The 22390-nt window shown below is 39.9% G+C and overlaps 1 protein-coding gene across 1 annotated transcript; it reads left to right on the top strand.

The window, feature by feature from the left end:
- Window positions 1-4933: 4933 nt before the first annotated feature.
- On the top strand, window positions 4934-7296 carry LOC126616814 (probable protein phosphatase 2C 24). Its single transcript, XM_050284938.1, has 5 exons — window positions 4934-5040; window positions 5321-5826; window positions 5919-6230; window positions 6360-6465; window positions 6557-7296. The coding sequence occupies exons 2-5, from the start codon at window positions 5347-5349 to the stop codon at window positions 6880-6882; spliced, it is 1224 nt and encodes a 407-aa protein (XP_050140895.1). The 5' UTR covers window positions 4934-5040; window positions 5321-5346; the 3' UTR covers window positions 6883-7296.
- The last annotated feature ends 15094 nt before the right edge of the window (window positions 7297-22390 follow it).

The raw sequence follows: 22390 nt of genomic DNA, 5'->3' as shown, positions 1-22390 counted from the left end.
TCGCAGCCCCCCACGTAACCCAAAAACCCGAGCAAAACTCCTTTACCATCACCGACATACGTGTCCGAACACAGCAGCCACGTACTGAAGCCATTGCATGCATGACGCTCTCTTCCAACCCTCTTTGCGACGTGTCCTACATCCAAACCCCCTACGTAGCAAAAACAAAGACCCTCCGAGTAGGGTTTTGCTTTTTTAGGGTTTCATGACTTCAATGTCGGAAACAGGGTTCTGATTAAGCCGACCGAATCGGATCGGACCGGACCGTCTCCTTTGCATGAAGGAAAGCATCAGCACTAACTAGGGTTAGTTAGTTCAGTTTGGCCTCTTTATCACGTGGCATATTTAGGTACAACTGATTGACAGCGAGGTTTTATACGTGGAGATTAACTTAAAGGGTTGTTAGAAGCTTTTGTCTTGGTCCCCTCCTCAATGGTCCGAACTGCACCCAGACAGCGTTCTCCACGTCATGCTATGGTGCTTGACCATGTGTTAAACAAATCATGTCTGGTGAGTATTATGTGGCTGCCTAACTCAAACTACTATAACTTTCTTTGATTTAATTGTGTTATAGGTGGAGAAATTTTATAGTGTATGCCATTTTTTACGTTATGTTTGGTAAAGAACACCAGAATTCATATTAGATCATTGATAAAATAAAATAAGTTTTATATTCAGTAATTCTACTTTTAACTACATCGAGACTTTTATAATAAAAATCTCACACTTTTCTTGCTATACAGGTGGTACAATGCAAGGTGGGAGACGTACCGATGTTGATGGTATAGAAATTTGTCCGTCACTGTAAAATTTTGACATGTTATTAATCTACGTGTTAGTAAAGATGATTAAGTTTTAATAGTTTTTCGACTTAGGATATATCAATAAATGTCAGTACGTTGTTAAGGAAATTGCTTACAGAGACAAAATATTTTGCGCGACGTTATACTTTCTCTCTCAGGTCTCTCTCTTGAACACTCTGCAACGAACTAGACAAAACAGAACCATCGTTTCCGATCCGGAGGGTTTTCCCCGCCCCTGATCTTTTCTTTAATTTCTTGTTATCTTAGCTTTTCGGAAATAAGGAGTTTTATTCTCTCATCAAAACTGTTTTACGTGTTTAATTCCGGTGTTAATTAGCCGAATTTTATTGCTCGGAAATGAGTCCTCTCTTCACGACTCCATAATATTGTAGATTTTTGAGTTCTCCCAGTTTCAGAAAGTTGATCATCTGATTAGGTGTTGATCCTTTAAGATCTGTGGAATTACACAAAATGCTTGACATTAATTTTAGAATTTTCATTGGGGTTGGTAAGATCTGTTTCTTACAGATCAAGAAGGAGAAGCTGGTGGTATTGTGAGTCTTAGTGCTTTGAACTCGGTGGAGATGGAGTCAATGTTTGGATACTCATCGGAGTGTCGGGAGGAAGCTGAGTGGTATGCCTTCTTTTTGGTGTCGTTGTCTCTCTCTCTCGAATTTGAGGCAAGTTGCCGGCCACTGCCAAGTTCCGAATCTAGCACTATTATTGCGCGCTGAAGATGCTGATCATTTATTCGGCTTCTAATGAGCTGATATTGGTACTGATTTTTTATCACCTTTTCTCCTTTGGATTTTTTTATTTTTTTCATTCTGAATATCTGGTACTCGACTTTTACAAAGCGAAGAGTCAATGCGAAGAGTCTTATTGACTGGAGTTGCATATTCTATATTTGGTATAAACCCTTGTAGTTAGGGTTGTTGTACCTAATATCGAAAGTTTTAAGTACCAAGAATTCCACCATGTTAATCTAATTCAACACGACAAAGATTCCTCTACAATATAATTCTTTTCCATTAGAACAACTGATATTCTTGATACTTAATTAATGTACACGACCTGTTCTAAAAAAATGTACAAATCATTGAAAATTCTGGGATAAAGTTTTATACAATGAATTTTTTACTCTTCGAAACAATTAAGATTTAGTTTGAAAGCGACATTTTTAGATTCCTAAATACACGTAAGTTACTGTCAAAATCCATAAAGAAAAAGATGTAATACTTTATAAACAATATGATAATTAAAGTTTGCAAGCGCCAAAACACTTGAAACGTGTTCCCGGCTTTGGATGAACGATAGATACGAGATTGCGACACGCGCATTGACTATGACACTGTCTCGAGAGATTTTTTCGTGTATTTTTTGAAACACAATCTGGTACACTATATATCTAATATATTATTAGAACACTCAGAAATATGTTTCCGTTTGTATTATGATATATGGTTCGTCATTCTTTTATATTTATTTTTATAAGAACATTTATTTTTATAACAAACAAAAAGAAGAAATGTTAAAAAGATTCTTTTAAGGTGAAATTCCTTATAAGCTCTTTATAATTCTCTATCATTTTACAATTTAAAATTAATTTTTGTGGTAACATTATACATCATTGTGCCTAAATTTGAGTTAATAGATAATTTATAGGGAATTTCATTAGCATTTTTCAGTAGAAAAATCTTTCCTCCCTTAGATATCCAAGAGGGGTCAGCGACGTAGACACCTGGTCCCACCCCTCCATTTATTCTCCTCTACGTAGAGCCATTTGATTGGACCACATGTCCCAACATGCATAGAAGTAAAGGAAAATAAAAAAGAGTAATTGTCGTTTATCACAGTAGGAAAGTAACGAGAGTCTTGTATTCTGGTACAACTTCATTATTACCAGAATATTTAACCATTTAATCCACCTAACGAAATGATTATAAAATACAAAATAATTTTAAGCTTAGCATGTTGAAGTAAATTACGATAAAGTAAAATTAGGATTCAAAATAAATGATTTCACACAAGGCTGATTATATTAACAACCCACAAATTGTTGAATAAACTCCACAAACATAAAACATTCCATATTTACTTTTTCACTTAAAAATTATCTTAATACATCGCACTTACTTTCCCATAATACCCCCACATCCTATATTATCAATATACATCTTATATTTGTACATACACCCCACATTTTTTAAATCTTATAACACTCATTTTTAATTTTCAGGGATTGAATCTAACCATATGAATACTAGAAGTTTAAATAATGCAACAAACGCATGAATAAATAATTATCGATGTCATCAAAATCACTAAAACAATGAAAACTATGAAGTCTTACCTCATGTGAAACTCCTGAAACATCGATTTCGTGTTCCATTCGTCAAAAACATTTTTTCTTAATCAACATGTTTGATAGTTGAGAAAATAAATAATACGCTAAAAGTAATTTGGGGTATATTTACAAATCTTTATTTTTTTTAAACCTAATAAGGTCAAAATTGTCATTGCATAGTAGAGTAAATAAGTCATTTAATACTAAATTTTAATATGAAGTGCATTCAACATTTTATGGGGTGTTAATATAAAAATCATTCACACAATCATACAAGAGTAAGTATCCATTTTAAGAGGAAGTTAATAAAAAAAAAGTACAAACATTTTCGATTAAATTTGAGAGTCGTTCGAACTAAATAAAAACTCCCAACGCAAACAGCAAGACAAAATACACTAATATCAAACATAACATCAGTAACATTAAGTATGACGATTTATTGATATTTTTCTTTCAAAATTTAGATGTCTAAAGTTTAAATTTTGAGATGATGGTCAATTGTTTTCTCTTCTTCAAAATAAGAATAATTTTAGAGAGAATAAATTCATAGATAAAATTTTATAAACTAAATCACATTGAAGTTAATAATTGGATTTATGATTTGAAGTGTTAATAAACATATTCATTCTCAATGAAAAACACATTATCAATTTCCATATCATTTAATCTACAAAATTAATCTCTCTAATATCATTCTGCATATTTAATATATCTAACATTACTCTTAAAATAAAAATATCACTGAATGATTGAAAATATGATGATTTTACGGGAGTAATAACCACGAGAATCAAAGGGTATAAGTACACAAAACTGTGCAAAGGGTGTGGGAAAATTGTTTTATATTAAATCAATGTGACAGTTACTTGTCATCTTTCACAAAATAGATAGAGAAACGTGAAACCAGATTCCATTCAGACACAAAAGAACTGAGCTCAAGAAACAGATGATTCGAGCTATTCAAATTTGATTTAACGACTACAATTATTAATTTTTAGAGAATTTTTCTATTTGTAGTCTTTTGATCAAATTTCAATGATCCGGATCATTTGATTCTTAGGCTTAGATTTTTTGGATCCGGTTTTGAGAAATGTGAAGGAGATTGTTTGGAACTTTTTATCACTTCACATTTTATAGTAAAATTTTATTATGTTATGTCCAGAACATGTATGTCAGAGAGTTTATTATTGATTTTATGGTTAGTTCTCGATATCAATGCTATAAAACATTGGATTGAAAATATGAAGTGGCAAAAAATCTTACAGTTAAAAGAGCCTTCTTAAGATTTATCAAATAAGTATGGCATTATAAGTGATAAAAATACATGATGACTAACTTTGTTTAACAAATGATAGCATTTATATTAAAGGAGAGGAGAGTGGTTTAATAGCTTTATAGTTGATTAACGATAATGTGATTCAAATTTATTTTATTAAGAATTAAAATTAAAATTTATTATGAATACCTTGAGACAATAGTCGTTATGAGTAACTTTAATCATCCCAATTTAATGAAAGCGAGGGACACATGGCTACACCTGGTGAAATTTGGAACGGAAAACGAATTTAAAAAACTCGAAGAGAGACCACGCGCAAGACCACATGCGTGTCAGGAAAGCAAGCACCCTGCTGTCTTGACTGTCAGTTCTTTATTGGCCCACGTATCCCCGCCCTCCGCGTAGTAGGTACACGTGTTTAGTCTTGACGGCCGAGATAACACCTATATAAGAAGATCGACGGTGGAAAAATTTACGAGTCTGTTTGGGCAGAAGAGTACTACGTCACGCACCATTTGTTCCTGCCCGGCCTGCCCCTGACGACATCGGGCAAGAGAGAGAAGCCAGAGTTGAAGGTCCCTACGTAAAAAGCTGGGGTGGGCCCGGTGACTCAGGTAGATAAATATTCATTGTGATTAGAATATAAATGGTATATTACATGTTTTTATATAAATAATAAAAAAAATTAATTATTAAATTTTTAATACATATATATCATCATTCGTATAATAATTTATAATGTATAACCTACGTTCGATCACACTGAAAAATCTCACCTGAAAGGCTCGTGTGCCCTTTATAATCTCCTCCCATGACCGCGCCAGCATTCTCTTCCGATTAATTTTCTCATTTTATTTTTCAAAAAATAAAATAAAAAATTTCCCCATTTTCCAGCTTCATCATGTATTGGCAATTTTGAAATGGCGGAGACTTGCTACGGAGTTGTGAGCGAAAGCGACTCGGCGTCGAATGCCTGCGAGACCAGTTCACGAGCTGCGAGGAGGAGGAGGATGGAGATCCGGCGGTTCAAATTCGTCTCCGGAGTGGCCCCACCGGCGCCGGAGTCACCGGAAGGTTCGGAGAAGCAGAAGAAAGCCGCGTCCCGTACGATGTCGTTGCCTTCTCGGGAGTTGGAAAGCGCCTTGCTGTGCTCCGGTTCTTCGGACGAAGAGAAAATCCCCCCGAGTCGAAAGAAGTCAACGAAGTTCCGAGCGTCCACGTCATCGAACGTTACAGAAGCTTCGAGGGAGATGCTCAGATACGGTGTGTCCTCCGTCTGCGGCCGCCGTCGAGATATGGAGGACGCTGTGTCCGTGCACCCCTCGTTTTGCCGACGCATCCGAGACTCCGCCGCTCAGTTGCATTACTTGGGCGTCTACGACGGCCACGGCTGCTCACATGTACTTAAAACGACTCCATTCTCTTTCTTCCATAAATGACTTTTAATTAATTCTTGTTTGAAATTTATTTGGTCGTTTTGCATTTTTCCCAGGTGGCGACGAAATGCAGAGAGTGGATGCATGAGCTGGTGAAGGACGAAGTGGAGAGCATGGAAGAGTGGAAGACAGCGATGGAGAGGAGCTTTGTGCGGATGGACAAGGAGGTGGTGGCGTGGGGCCGCGAAGGCGGCATCGGAGTGAGCAATTGCCGTTGTGAGCTTCAAACTCCGGAGTCCGAGGCTGCCGGATCCACCGCTGTCGTCGCAGTCATCGCTCCCGATAAGATCGTCGTGGCTAACTGCGGCGACTCGAGAGCCGTGCTCTGTCGCAACGGCAAGGCCTTTCCTCTCTCTGTTGATCACAAGGTCAATTGCCTTCGTGACATTGTTTATTTCCTGTTTGGCTGCTGAGAAAAATGTGGAATAATACATGCGAGTCCACTTTTTTTCGATGGACCTGCGTTAATTATTTTTTAAATTTTGTTACTGTAACAGCCGGATCGCCCCGATGAGTTGAATCGGATCCAGGAGGCGGGTGGGCGGGTCATATACTGGGACGGCCCACGGGTTCTCGGAGTTCTGGCGATGTCAAGAGCCATAGGTACGTAAAAACTATAAAACGTCCCCAGCAAAAAAAACCTTGTGGAGGCGACCTTCATACGAGAGGATAATGGCCATCGTCTTCTTTGCAGGCGACAACTACTTGAAGCCGTACGTGAGCTGCGTTCCAGAGGTGACGATCACGGACAGGACGGTGGAGGACGAGTGTCTGATCCTGGCGAGCGACGGGCTGTGGGACGTGGTGTCGAACGAAACGGCATGCGGGGTGGCGAGAATGTGTCTGAGAGGGAAACGGACGGCTTCCGCGATGGAGCGCGCGGGGGCGGAGGCGGTGGCGAAGGTGGCGTCGGACAGGGCGTGTTCCGACGCGTCGATACTGCTGACGAAGCTGGCATTGGCCAGGCACAGCGCTGACAACGTGAGCGTTATCGTGGTGAACCTCAGACGCAACACGTAGACAGTCTGCGCTGCTAGCTGACATGTGGCAGGGGAACTTTTTATTTTTTTTTTTTATTTTTTTATTTATTTTTATTTTGGAGTCGAAAGTTTAAAGTCTAGCTTTGGGTTAGGTTACTTTAGTTTTTGCTCAAGGTTAGGTAACTTTAGTTAATCCCATTGGGTCCCGGGGGGTTTTTCTTTAAAAAAGGTAAAGAAAGAGGTCTGTCTTGCAAATTAAGGAAAATATGCCGACCGGATCGAAAAGCTTTCTTTGCCTGGTCTCTAGCGTTTTTAACGGAGTCTGTCACTCTGTCTTTCCTAAAATCCCGACACGAGTTAGAAGTTACTTCTAAATTCGGGGTAAACCGGAAAAAAAAACCGGTTTGTAGTCTTATGAAGTATATGTAAATGTTTTCGTTGGTCTTTAGTTTCATTATGTGTTTTGTGTGTGTTGAAATTAATCATTTTGATCGTTCAGTAGAAATCGATAGTGTGTGGAGAGGGTTTCAGGAGAGGGTATTTCGATACTGAACGCCGGTGGCCGGTTCAAAGGGGAGAAGGGATCTGATACTGATTTTGATTTGGTGCAACGATAAATGCTATTAGCCACTTGAACTTTTCAATTCGGAAATGGTTTAATTTGGGTATGTGATTCCAAAAGTAATCGTTGAACTTGTAACTAGACGTTCTATTTTACAAGTGGAGCCAACTTGGGAAGTTAATGATACTATTTTAAAATTTCTTTTGGTACGTGGTACTGACTGCCAAGTTCTAAGTTCACTGTCTAGTTGATGTACTTGAGAGGATCTCCCATTTCCTCTTTATGATTGTTGTCATCTTTTCTGTGTTGTCACCCACATCGATATGTTTGGTGCAATTTTTTTAACAAAAAAGATATTGTACGTTAATCTACATAGAAAGGGTAAAGTTTTGAATCTGAAATGCAGTGTATCGAAGAGGAATGTCCTAACCAACACTAAGGGAATAATTGTTTGGTGCATTTAAATTCCAGAAAATATTGTACTTTGAACGACAAGCAAATTAGGGTTTGCTCTAGAGAGTCACTATGTACGTACCTGCATTTGAGGCTGTGAAAAACTTTTGTGAGATACTGGAAAATTGGGTTGAAGATATATGAAATCGCTTAGAAAAAGGGACATCTCCTGTATTTCGAAAGGCGAAGACAAATACAGTAACTTTGCAAGCGTACATCGACAAAAATTGAGAAGGTAAATAAAATTTGAGCATAATCATCTGATAGAACTGCTTTCGTGGGCAGATCTCCGACTTCCAATTGATGTTTTAAGGCTCATCGTTCAGTATCTCTAGTATTATGATTTTGTTCGTTTTGCCGCGGTCTGCAAGACTTGGCCTGAAGTTGTTCTTGATCATGGCATACTTCCTATGTCGGGCGCTGAATTATACACCATGGCTAGTGACTCGAGGTTACTTCCAACATCTGGGAAAGCTGGTTATTCTTTTGCTCTGTGATCTCTCAACTATGCAAACTTACTCGATCTGTCGGAAAATTCATTGAAGCTGAACACCCACGAACACTTCACGGCTGCTCTGACTACTTCTCCTTCTGAGTGTGATTTTTTCGGTTGGGAAAAATTACAATGATGACTGTACATCACAGTTGTAACCTAAAAAGCAATCAAAAAAATTTACTGACGTTGTATATTACTGCATTAACCGACTTCTTTAATTTTCATGCAAAAACATGTTCCTACTGATATATATAAGGTACCCCCTCCTCTCTCGTTGATTACAAGCAAAGATGGTGTCTCAAATTACAAGATTACTTTTTGGAGAACCGGAGGACCCGAGTTTTCCCGCTCCAACCAATTCCAAGACGCCAAATCAAATTACCATCAGTGGGTGGCCGGAGGGGCAAATTTGATCATATCACAAGGGAGAAAAAGAATAAAGGGGCAACTGCTTCTTTCATATGAAACAGGAAGAATCAAACGTCCATAAAGCTAAATTTCCAAAGATTCCACATAAACACAAGCTCTAATGAGAAATGAACACTCGAATGTGGGTTTATTAACTTTTAAACCTGTCAAACAATCAGCATGAAAGTAAATAGTTAGACCAAAAGGAAAATAAAAGGATTAAAATTTTGAATTCATATAGTTTGATCCATCTACTTTCCCTAAATGTTCAGAGATAATCTTTGCAATCACTATACTATAAGGTAAACATACAAGTGCAACAGACCTGTAAAAATTTCCAAATGCTGTAATTAAGTGGCAAATGCTAAATATTTAACTGTCCACGACTCCATTTAAACCGGAAGTGAGAAAAGATAAATATCCATGGATACCAAGGACTAGCCCTAGTTTAATAGGACCCAATGCTGAAGAATCCTAAGAAAATAGGAAAGTCTTATGAGATTGCGTGAATTATGAAATTATTCTCATTCCTAAATTATCTCTTAATTAGCTTTTAAAATAATTAATTAATATCTGGATTTCTTGTCCTCGTGGATTTAGATTTTCTTGTTGAATTAGGATAGATTTATGGGGTGTAGTCAAACTCGGATTTGGGAGAACTTTAAAATCCTAGTGTAGTCAATTAAAAGATTTTAAAGGATTTTAGAATCCATTCAAATCTACGTGTAGTCAATTAAAAGATTTTAAAATACATCCAAATCTAAGTGTATTAAAAAATTAAGAGTTTGGAGGATTTCAATAAATTGTGGATTTTGTGGGATTTGAGAGCAAAAAGTATATATAACAAGACTAACAAGAATCCAACCTCACCCCCTAGGATTTCAAATCCTTCCACCACAATCCATTCAAATTCTTTAAAATCCATATGAATTTTGTAGGAGTCTTTAATCCTCTTAAATCCTATCAAATCTATCACTTTTAAAATCCTTTAAAATCCTTTAAAAGTGATAGATTTTATAGGATTTAATAGGATTTAAGATGATTAAAGACTCTTACAAAATTCATATGGATTTTAAAGAATTTGAATGGATTGTGGTGGATTGTGGGGGAAGGATTTGAAATCCTAGGGGGTGAGGTTGGATTCTTTTTAGTTTTGGTTATATATAGTTTTTGCTTTCAAATCCCACAAAATCCACAACTTTTTAAAATCCTTTAAAATCTTAATTTTTTTAATACACTTAGATTTGGATGGATTTTAAAATCCTTTAAAATCTTTTAATTAACTACACCTAGATTTGAATGGATTCAAAAATCTTTTAATTGACTACACCTAGATTTTAATAGATTCTAAATCCTTTAAAATCTTTTAATTGACTAACTACACCAGGATTTTAAAAGACTTTAAAATTCTCTCAAATCCAAGTTTGACTACACCCCTTAGTTTGACTACCCTTAAAAGATTTTAAAGGATTTTAAAATTCATCCAAATCTAAGTGTACAACAACAACAACAACAACAAAGCCTTTTCCCACTAAGTGGGGTCGGCTATATGAATCCTAGAACGCCATTGCGCTCGGTTTTGTGTCATGTCCTCCGTTAGATCCAAGTAATCAAGTCTTTTCTTAGGGTCTCTTCCAAAGTTTTCCTAGGTCTTCCTCTACCCCTTCGGCCCTGAACTTCTGTCCCGTAGTCACATTTTCGAACCGGAGCGTCAGTAGGCCTTCTTTGCACATGTCCAAACCACCGGAACCGATTTTCTCTCATATTTCCTTCAATTTTGGCTACTCCTACTTTACCTTGGATATCCTCATTCCCAATCTTATCCTTTCTCGTGTGCCCATACATCCCACGAAGCATCCTCATCTCCGCTACACCCATTTTGTGTACGTGTTGATGCTTCACCACCCAACATTCTGTGCCATACAACATCGTTGGCCTTATTGTCGTCCTATAAAATTTTCCCTTGAGCTTCAGTGGCCTACGACGATCACACAACACGCCGGATACACTCTTACACTTCATCCATCCAGCTTGTATTCTATGGTTGAGATCTCCATCTAATTCTCCGTTCTCTTGCAAGATAGATCCTAGGTAGCGAAAACGGTCACTTTTTGTGATCTTCGCCATATTGCTCCGGTCATTAGTGTGGATAAGTATATAAATGGATAGAGATAGGAAAGCAAACACAAGATGTACGTGGTTCACCCAGATTGGCTACGTCCACGGAATAGAGGAGTTCTCATTAATTGTGAAAGGTTTACACAAGTACATAGGTTCAAGCTCTCCTTTAGGGAGTACAAGTGAATGATTTAGTACAAATGACATTAGGAAATATTGTGGGAGAATGATCTCGTAACCACGAAACTTCTAAGTACCGGAGTGTGGTATCGTCTTGACTTTCCTTATCTGTCTCATAGGTAGATGTGGAATCTTCTCTGGAAGTACTCTTCCTCCATCCAGGGGTGGTATCTGTAACTGGTGGAGATGCACAAGGTAATGTATCAATGTCACTTGAAGCTTACTTGTAGTTTCAGGCTTGGTCAAGCGCGATACAAACCATGTAGTAGGAGTCCCCCAAGTCGTCGAGCTAGGGGATCTGCTGAAATAGGTAACAGACAAGGTAAGCAATCAGAGCTCCGGCTGATTGTTCACATTCTCCCTATCTTGCAGGCAGCATGAAGGATAAAGAGAAGAAAAATGAGAAGAGATGATATGGGATACTTTTGCTTTTGAAGAAGTAACTTTCCACAGGCTTATTCTTGAACTGGGCTGGAGGGTTTTCTGGTTTCCTCCAAAGTATAAGGCCGACTGAAGAATTTGAGGGTCAAAACAAGTCCATCAAATCTAGAGTACGTTCGACCCTGCTGATATGGGATACTTTTGCTTTTGACAGAGTAGTGGATGTATCGGCACGTGTGCTGTTACGCTTGTCTCCACATGCTTCCTTGTATCCTTCTCACTTGCCCTATCTGTTCCTCAGGCAGATGCGGTATCTTCCCTGGAAGCATAAGATGTTGAAGATGAGTACTCGAGAGCAATGCCAGGGTAGGGGGTTCCAGGCAGTCAGTTCCTGGCTGGAAGCTTGATTCCAAGTGCTGACTGATTGCTCTCTTTCTCCTTGTCTTGCAGGTAAGAACAAGGCCAAAGGAAAAGACAGGGAAAAAGCATGATATGGGATACTCTTGCTTTTAACCCTGATGATATGAGATATTCTTGCTCTAGTATAGCTTGTTTACAGAGGTATTATCGGGGGGAAAGAAAGCTGAATATTTCGAAAGGCTTCGTTGGGAGTGCCCTCTCAGATAAGAGGAAGGGTTGAGCATTTTTGCAGGTCTGCCTGTCCGTTGGGGATGGAGGTCGACATATATAGGAGTCTCCCTAACATCAAGTAATAATGCTATTCCTTTACCCTGCTTGGTCATAGCACGGTAGTGGGAGCTGCCAGCTTCACAAGTTTTAACTCTGTCAGAGCACTTTGAAAAAGTGGTCTGTGGTATCTGGAAAGCTGATGTTGCGTGTGAAGATTACAGACAAGCTTTATCCAAGGAGATCCGGCTCTTGAAGTTGGGAAAGTGGTGCCTCTTCGGTTTTCGAACAAGCAATCATGTCGGGGATCTGGCTCTCGAGATTCGGAGAACGATGCCTCTTCGATTTTTGAGAAAGCAATCATGCTGGGGGTGTGGCTCTCGAGATTCGGAGAGCGGTGTCTTCGATTTTTGAGAAAGTAATCATGTTGGGAGTCTGGCTCTCGAGATTCGGAGGGCGGTGCCTCTTCGATTTTGGAGCAAGCAATCTTGTTGGGAGTGTTTTCTCGAATATGAGTAAAGGTTGGGCATGTTTGCTAGTCTACCTTGCCACGAAGCACAGAGGTTGACACACAGGGACTTTCCAATTATCCAACAGTGGTACTGTTCCTTTACCCTCTCTTCGATTTTTGAGAAAGTAATCATGTTAGGAGTCTGGCTCTCGAGATTCGGAGGGCGGTGCCTCTTCGATTTTGGAGCAAGCAATCTTGTTGGGGGTGTTTTCTCGAATGTGAGTAAAGGTTGGGCATGTTTGCTAGTCTACCTTGCCACGAAGCACAGAGGTTGACACACAGGGACTTTCAAATTATCCAGCAGTGGTACTGTTCCTTTACCCTCTCTTCGATTTTTGAGAAAGTAATCATGTTGGGAGTCTGGCTCTCGAGATTCGGAGGGCGATGCCTCTTCGATTTTGGGGCAAGCAATCTTGTTGGGAGTGTTTTCTCGAATGTGAGTAAAGGTTGGGCATGTTTGCTAGTCTACCTTGCCATGAAGCACAGAGGTTGACACACCGAGACTTTCTAATTATCCAGCAGTGGTACTGTTCCTTTACCCTTGTGGGTAATAATATGGTAGCTAGGCCTTCAAAATTTATGTGTCTAAACTTTGTTAGTGTTGTTTCTTTGCTATTCTTTTACCCTTCTTGGTCAGAGCGATGTAGTGAGAGTTGCAAGCTTCACGTGTCTCGACTTTGTCAGAGAACTTTGGCAAAGTTATATGTGGTACCCATGAGCTACTGTTGCGTGTGGGAAGTGGGTGATTGAACAGTACGATTCATGTGCTTTCTACTTCGCCAGAAATCTTCGACAGAATGCCCATAATTTCCGCAAAGCTGAGTGTGCGTGTGACAGGTGCTGACAAGGCTGGAAAAGTAGTCTCAACTTTGTCAGAGAACTTTGGCAAAGTTATATGTGGTACCCATGAGCTACTGTTGCGTGTGGGAAGTAGATGATTGAACAGTACGATTCATGTGCTTTCTACTTCGCCAGAAATCTTCGACAGAATGCCCATAATTTCCGCAAAGCTGAATGTGCGTGTGACAGGTGCTGACAAGGCTGGAAAAGTTGGTGCCTCTTCGATTTCTGAGATCGGCCCTCGTGGTCTCTGAGCAGCCCAGCTTTTGAGAAAGCAAACCTCTTCGATTTCTGAGATCGGCCCTCGTGGTCTCTGGGCAACCCAGCTTTTGAGAAAGCAAACCTCTTCGATTTCTGAGATCGACCTTCGTGGTCTTTGAGCAGCCCAGCTTTTGAGAAAGCAAACGCCTCTTCGATTTCTGAGATCGACCCTCGTGGTCTCTGAGCAGCCCAGCTTTTGAGAAAGCAAACGCCTCTTCGATTTCTGAAGCTTCGTCGAGTGCAGATTTTTATAGAGGCTGACATTAAGTTCCAAAGCACACTTGAATATCCACCAGTAGAAGCTCCATTCTTGCACTTCTAAGATCTTGATTTGTCCGACCTCTTCTCTCTTCAACACCTTTGAAAATGTCTGGCCCCTCCGACCGTCGTTTTGACTTGAACCTTGTTGAAGAGGCAGCCCCGCCTTCTCCAGACAACATATGGCGCCCATCCTTCGTCTCCCCTACTGGTCCTCTTACCGTTGGGGATTCCGTGATGAAGAATGATATGACCGCTGCGGTAGTGGCCAGGAACCTTCTCACTCCCAAAGATAACAGACTACTTTCCAAACGGTCTGATGAGTTGGCTGTTAAGGATTCTCTGGCTCTTAGTGTTCAGTGTGCAGGTTCTGTGTCTAATATGGCCCAACGCCTATTTGCTCGAACCCGCCAAGTTGAATCATTGGCGGCTGAAGTGATGAGTCTCAAACAGGAGATTAGAGGGCTCAAGCATGAGAATAAACAGTTGCACCGGCTCGCACATGACTATGCTACAAACATGAAGAGGAAGCTTGACCAGATGAAGGAATCTGATGGTCAGGTTTTACTTGATCATCAAAGATTTGTGGGTTTGTTCCAAAGGCATTTATTGCCTTCGTCTTCTGGGGCTGTGCCGCGTAATGAAGCTCCAAATGATCAACCTCTGATGCCTCCTCCTTCTAGGGTTCTGTCCAGTATTGAGGCTCCGAATGATCCCCCTCCGGTGCCTTCTCTTTCTGGGGCTCTACCGACTGCCGAGACTTCTCCTAAGCAACCTTTGTGAAGGCTCCCTCTTGTTTGTTTATTTTGACTTAAGTATATGTACATATTTGTAATTTATCGGGGATATCAATAAATAAGCTTTCCTTCATTTCAACGTATTGTGTTAAATCACCAAAGCCTTCTTCGCTAAGTTCTTTGAATTTTCTTTTGTTGAAGCTTGTATGTTGGAGCTTTGTGAGTGGAGCATGTAGGTTGAGGTAGTGTTCCCTTAATTTCCCGAGCGAGGACAACTTCTCGGTTGGAGACTTGGAAAATCCAAGTCACTGAGTGGGATCGGCTATATGAATCTTAGAACGCCATTGTGTTCTGTCCTGTGTCATGTCCTCCGTTAGATCCAAGTACTCTAAGTCTTTTCTTAGGGTCTCTCTCAAAGTTTTCCTGGGTCTTCCTCTACCCCTTCGGCCCTGAACCTCTGTCCCATAGTCGCATCTTCTAATCGGAGCATCAGTAGGCCTTCTTTGCACATGTCCAAACCACCGTAACCGATTTTCTCTCATCTTTCCTTCAATTTCGGCTACTCCTACTTTACCCCAAATATCCTCATTCCTAATCTTATCCTTTCTCGTGTGCCCACACATCCAACGAAGCATCCTCATCTTCTCTACACCCATTTTGTGTACGTGTTGATGCTTCACCGCCCAACATTCTGTGCCATACAGCATCGCCGGCCTTATTGCCGTCCTATAAAATTTTCCCTTGAGCTTCAGTGGCATACGGCGGTCACACAACACGCCGGATGCACTCTTCCACTTCATCCATCCAGCTTGTATTCTATGGTTGAGATCTCCATCTAATTCTCCGTTCTTTTGCAAGATAGATCCTAGGTAACGAAAACGGTCGCTCTTTGGTATTTCTTGATCTCCGATCCTCACCCCTAACTCGTTTTGGCCTCCATTTGCACTGAACTTGCACTCCATATATTCTGTCTTTGATCGGCTTAGGCGAAGACCTTTAGATTCCAACACTTCTCTCCAAAGGTTAAGCTTTGCATTTACCCCTTCTTGAGTTTCATCTATCAACACTATATCGTCTGCGAAAAGCATACACCAAGGAATATCATCTTGAATATGTCCTGTTAACTCATCCATTACCAACGCAAAAAGGTAAGGACTTAAGGATGAGCCTTGATGTAATCCTACAGTTATGGGAAAGCTTTCGGTTTGTCCTTCATGAGTTCTTACAGCAGTCTTTGCTCCTTCATACATATCTTGTATAGCTTGGATATATGCTACTCGTACTCCTTTCTTCTCTAAAATCCTCCAAAGAATGTCTCTTAGGACCCTATCATACGCTTTTTCCAAATCTATAAAGACCATGTGTAAATCTTTTTTCCCATCTCTATATCTTTCCATCAATCTTCGTAAGAGATAGATTGCCTCCATGGTTGAGCGCCCTGGCATGAACCCGAATTGGTTGTCTGAAACCCGTGTCTTTTGCCTCAATCTATGCTCAATGACTCTCTCCCAGAGCTTCATTGTATGACTCATTAGCTTAATACCCCTATAGTTCATGCAATTTTGTACATCGCCCTTATTCTTGTAGATAGGCACCAAAGTGCTCGTTCGCCACTCATTTGGCATCTTCTTCGTTTTCAAAATCCTATTGAAAAGGTCAGTGAGCCATGTTATACCTGTCTCTCCCAAAACTTTCCACACTTCGATTGGTATATCGTCTGGGCCTACTGCTTTTCTATGCTTCATCTTCTTCAAAGCTACAACCACTTCTTCCTTCCGGATTCTACGATAAAAAGAGTAGTTTCTACACTCTTCTGAGTTACTCAACTCCCCTAAAGAAGCACTCATTTCATGTCCTTCATTGAAAAGATTATGAACCAAAGTGCTCGTTCGCCACTCATTTGACATCTTCTTCGTTTTCAAAATCCTATTGAAAAGGTCAGTGAGCCATGTTATACCTGTCTCTCCCAAAACTTTCCACACTTCGATTGGTATATCGTCTGGGCCTACTGTTTTTCTATGCTTCATCTTCTTCAAAGCTACAACCACTTCTTCCTTCCGGATTCTACGATAAAAAGAGTAGTTTCTACACTCTTCTGAGTTACTCAACTCCCCTAAAGAAGCACTCATTTCATGTCCTTCATTGAAAAGATTATGAAAATAACCTTTCCATCTGTCTTTAACCGCGTTCTCTGTAGCAAGAACCTTTCCATCCTCATCCTTGATGCACCTCACTTGGTTTAGGTCTCTTGTCTTCTTTTCCCTTGCTCTAGCTAGTTTATAGATATCCAACTCTCCTTCTTTGGTATCTAGTCGTTTATACATATCGTCATAAGCCGCTAACTTAGCTTCTCTCACAGCTTTCTTCGCCTCTTGCTTCGCTTTTCTATACCTTTCACCATTTTCATCGGTCCTATCCTTGTATAAGGCTTTACAACATTCCTTCTTAGCCTTCACCTTTGTTTGTACCTCCTCATTCCACCACCAAGATTCCTTTTGGTGTGGGGCAAAGCCTTTGGACTCTCCTAATACCTCTTTTGCTACTTTTCGGATACAACTAGCCATGGAATCCCACATTTGGTTAGCTTCCCCCTCTCTATCCCACACACACTGGGTGATTATTTTCTCTTTGAAAATGGCTTGTTTTTCTTCTTTTAGATTACACCATCTAGTCCTTGGGCACTTCCAAGTCTTGTTCTTTTTTCTCACTCTTTTGATATGTACATCCATCACCAACAAGCGATGTTGATTAGCCACGCTCTCTCCTGGTATAACTTTGCAATCCTTACAAGTTATACGATCCCTTTTCCTCATTAGAAGAAAATCTATTTGTGTTTTTGACGACCCACTCTTGTAGGTGATCACATGTTCTTCCCGCTTCTTAAAGAAGGTGTTGGCTAAGAAGAGATCATATGCCATTGCAAAATCCAAGATAGCTTCCCCATCCTCGTTTCTCTCCCCAAAACCATGGCCACCATGAAAACCTCCATAGTTGCCTGTCTCCCTGCCCACGTGTCCATTTAAATCTCCTCCTATAAATAACTTCTCCGTCTGAGCAATTCCTTGCACCAAGTCTCCAAGGTCTTCCCAAAATTTCTCCTTCGAACTCGTATCCAACCTTACTTGAGGTGCGTACGCACTAATCACATTGATAAGTTCTTGTCCTATTACAATCTTGATTGCCATGATTCTATCTCCTACCCTCTTGACATCTACAACATCTTGTGTCAAGGTCTTGTCCACAATGATGCCAACACCGTTTCTCGTTCTATTTGTGCCCGAATACCATAGTTTAAACCCTGAGTTTTCTAGATCCTTTGCCTTACGCCCAACCCACTTAGTTTCTTGTAGGCACATAATATTTATCCTTCTCCTCACCATAACTTCTACTACTTCCATAGATTTTCCCGTCAAGGTTCCTATATTCCACGTTCCTAAACGCATTTTGCTCTCTTGAACTCTACCCTTCTGTCCTAGCTTCTTCACCCTTCCCCGTCTAATAGGATCAAAGTACTTCTTTTGTGTGTCCCATGTAAAGTTGATAGGAGCATATGCTCCCAAACAACTTTGAGTGGAGTCGTTCGAAAAGAAGTTTCTATAGCCCCCTTGCTCATTTAACACTGCATCCGGGTGCCGATGGAGATACAGCGACCCTTGCTCACTTATCACTGTGCTCGGGCCACACAGCGCGCCACTTACGGGTGACGCCCTAGCTTTAGCGCGATTTCGTTCTGGATTCATTTTCATAAGGATTCGACGTGATCATGGAGTGCCGGCTGTCGACTACCTGACGCCCTCCCCCTCCTCCTTTATCCGGGCTTGGGACCGGCAATGTAAGATAAACTTACACGGCGGAGTTCATCCAAATCTAAGTGTATTAAAAAAAAATTAAGATTTTGGAGGATTTCAATAAGTTGTGGATTTTGTAGAATTTGAGAGCAAAAAGTATATATAACCAAGACTAACAAGAATCCAACCTCACCCCCTAGGATTTCAAATCCTTCCACCACAATCCATCACAATCCATTCAAATTCTTTAAAATCCATATGAATTTTGTAGGAGTCTTTAATCCTCTTAAATCCTATAAAATCTATCACTTTTAAAATCCTTTAAAATCTTAGTTTGACTACATCCTCCTTATTTTCTGTTTTGAGTTAGCCTTTCATCTTGTAATCTATACAGACCTCCCATTTGTACAAATCTAACAGATAGTCCTCCGCAATTGGCATATAATAATCTCATAGAATTGTTACAGTGTACTAGGGCAAAGCAGTTCACGGGCTTCCAGATGATGTTTTAAACCTAATCGCTCGATGTTTCTCGTTCTATGATTTTGTTCGCTTTCGTGCAGTCTGCAAGACTTGGCGTGAAGCTGTTCGTGATCATGGGATTCGAGGTCAGCTGCTGAATTATTCAGCATGGGTAGTGACTCAAGCTTGCTCCAAAGTTCGATGTCGAAATTCAAGCATGGGAGATGGTCCATTGTGCTACCGTCCTAAAGAACAAGTCATGCTAGCTGGTCCTACAAACACAACTAAACTATATATTGCAGTCGGTTTTTGGTTAAGGAGTCCTACGGAAAACTCTATTGGTTAATATATTATCGAAGTGCGTCTGATTGGAAGCCAACTTGTGTATGGCATCATGGGCATGTTTTCGAATTTGATGAGTCGCACATGAACTCGGTCGAGATTGAAAATGTGGAAGAAATCTTTGGAGACAAAACATTGTTTCTGGATTGTCCATCATCAATAATAACAGAGGTTCAAAAGGAGAAATTACGTTCTTATCTTTCTTTTTTCAACTCTATTGATTGAAACCTTATTTTTTTTCAATTTTACATATCAGGATAATTAAATTTTATTTCTAAATTATTTATTTAGTGTTAAAAACATTATATTCGATATATTTATTTTTATGGCTAAATTTTGTATCATTTATTTTTATTTTTAGTTTGTACCCATTTTAATTTGCAACATTTTTTTTTAAATTGTGCCAATTTTCTATTCAATTTTAGTTTGTTGTACCCATATATTAATTTCTTTTTGTGTCCATATATTTTCAAACTTTTATTTGTACTCATATTTTTTTGACCTTTTATTTGCACCCATAATTTATTAATAATGTACCCATTTGTCTTTAAAAATGTACCATTTTGTTACATGTAAAATGTACCCAATTTTTTTTTTTTTGTAAGTACCATCTCTTTTGTGTAAAATGTACCCATTGTTTTTTTTATATGAAATGTACCCATTATATAAAACGTATCACCTTTTTTTGTATAAAATGTACCAACTTTTTGTATGTCAAATGTATCGTATAAAATTACCAATTTTTTGTATGTAAGATGTCATTAATATAAGTAATGACAAATCATGGGTTTTATTTAAGTATTTTTTTTAAAATATTTTCAACAAATTATGGATTTTATTTAAAATCTCATTAATATAAATAATTACAAATATCAAATTTTAATTTAAAAATTATAATAACCTACATAGAAATGCATTATTGCATTAATTTCAGGGACTTCAATAAAAAACCGAAAACCAACAAGGTTTCAATCGAAGAACGTTAATAAATAGGAACCGCATCCAAAATCACCCGGTTCAAAATTTGAATCAAATTAGAAGGATGCTCCACAGAAATTTGATGAGGACAATCTTAGTTCAAACATATGACCTCAAGTGCAGCTGTTAACGGACATGTTCCTTGCAATCTACACACGAATAAAAAGGAAAAAAAAAATTAGCTAAAGAACTACAAGCAAGTTGCTTCGGTTTCTTTATTTCGAAGCTCTTTTATGTTAAAGATTGTGGAGGAGTGCTGGGCCAATCTGGGGGTCGGTCCGCTGCCGGGGCAATGGGTTCAGAAACTTAACGCCTGTCGGGTCTCTCTGTCCAGGTGGAGCCGGACTAAATTCCATCAGCGGAGCCAGCAAATTGAGGCGCTCTCTAGGCAGCTTGTGGAGCTTCAAAAGCAATGGGGAAATAATTTTCAGGACATTCTCGAGAAGCAAAAACAAATGGCCGATCTTCAAACGCAGGAGGCTAGCTATTGGCATCAACGGTCCCGCGTTAAATGGTTGCGAGAAGGAGACTCAAATACCAAGTTCTTTCACCATTCCACTTTACAACGTCGACGCCGAAATATGATTCTAAAGCTTAAAGACGATGACGGGCATTGGATTGAGCACCCTAGTCGGATTCGCCAGATGGTAGAGGAACACTTTCAGACTCTCTTTAAGTCTGGGGGATCTAGGAACTGGGGGGATTTATTAGAGTGTGTATCGCCTGGAATCACGGAGGAAATGAATAGGGATTTAATTGCTCCAGTTTCTGATGAGGAGATTCGGACTGCGGTGATGAAGATGGGGAGGCTGCAAGCTCCTGGTCCTGATGGTTTCCAAGGGATTTTTTACCAGACGTTCTGGGACACTTTGAAGACTGATGTTCAGTTGTTGATTCGTGCTTTGATGCATGAGGAGGTTGTGCCTACAACTATTAATTCCACTCATATTGTTCTTATACCCAAGGTGCCCAATCCTGAGTCGGTTTCGCAGTTTCGCCCGATCAGTCTTTGTAATTATTCTTATAAGGTCCTTTCTAAGGTGTTGGCCAATAGATTGAAGGTGGTGATGCCGAATATTATCTCCCCTTCTCAAAATGCTTTTGTGGAGGGGCGACAGATTCATGATAACATTGGCATCGCCCATGAGATGTTTCATTTCTTAAAGGGTAGGAAAGCTAAATCAAAATATGAGTTGGGCATTAAGCTTGATATGCAGAAGGCCTACGATCGTGTGGAGTGGGATTTCCTGGATGCGGTTATGGAAAAGATGGGATTCTGTACCAGATGGAGGCAACTAATCATGGGTTGTGTTTCCTCAGTCCAATCTGCCATTTTCTTAAATGGCCAGCCTGGAAAATGCTTCGCTCCTTCTCGTGGAATTCGGCAGGGGGATCCTCTCTCCCCTTTTCTTTTCTTGTTGGTGGGAGAGGTTTTCTCTTGTTTAATTCAAAACGCGGTGCAGAAAAATCTTCTGGATGGTGTGCAGTTGGGAGCTTCCGGTCTTGTCATTTCCCATATTTTTTTCGCTGATGACACTTTGCTGTTTCTTAAGGCTGATGGTAAAAATTGTCGGAACTTAGTTGACTTGATCAATAAGTATTGTGAGGCTTCGGGGCAATTAGTCAACTTTCAAAAATCAAGTGTGTATTTTGGAGCGAATATTCCTAAGCGGGTCTCCGCTGATTTGGCTCATATCCTTAATGTCAAGGCTGTGGAAGATCCTGGAGCTTACCTGGGTGTCCCTGCTATTTGGGGCAGATCGAAGGTGAAGGGTTTGGCGTTTATTCGGGAGAAAATTTTGGGAAAAGTTCAAGGTTGGAAGCATAAACTTTTATCCTCTGCGGGTCGTGAAGTCTTAATTAAGGCTGTGGTCCAGGCCCTTCCTGCTTACCCCATGTACATGTTTAAATTTCCTGCCTCGGTGTGTCAAGACTTTGATTCTTTAGTTGCCGATTTTTGGTGGGGACGACAGGGGGCTTCGAGGAAAACTCACTGGGTTTCGAAGGAGGTTCTTGGCCTCCCTAAAGATTGGGGTGGTTTGGGGTTTCGAAATTTTGCTGATTTTAATGATGCCTTATTAGCTAAACAATGTTGGCGGTTGCTTTCGGATCCGATGTCTTTGTGGGCACGTGTTGTGAAAGCTCG

Source organism: Malus sylvestris, chromosome 3 (genome assembly GCF_916048215.2).
Source record: "Malus sylvestris chromosome 3, drMalSylv7.2, whole genome shotgun sequence".
Taxonomy (NCBI): domain Eukaryota; kingdom Viridiplantae; phylum Streptophyta; class Magnoliopsida; order Rosales; family Rosaceae; genus Malus; species Malus sylvestris.
This window is presented reverse-complemented; position numbering and strand designations above follow the sequence as displayed.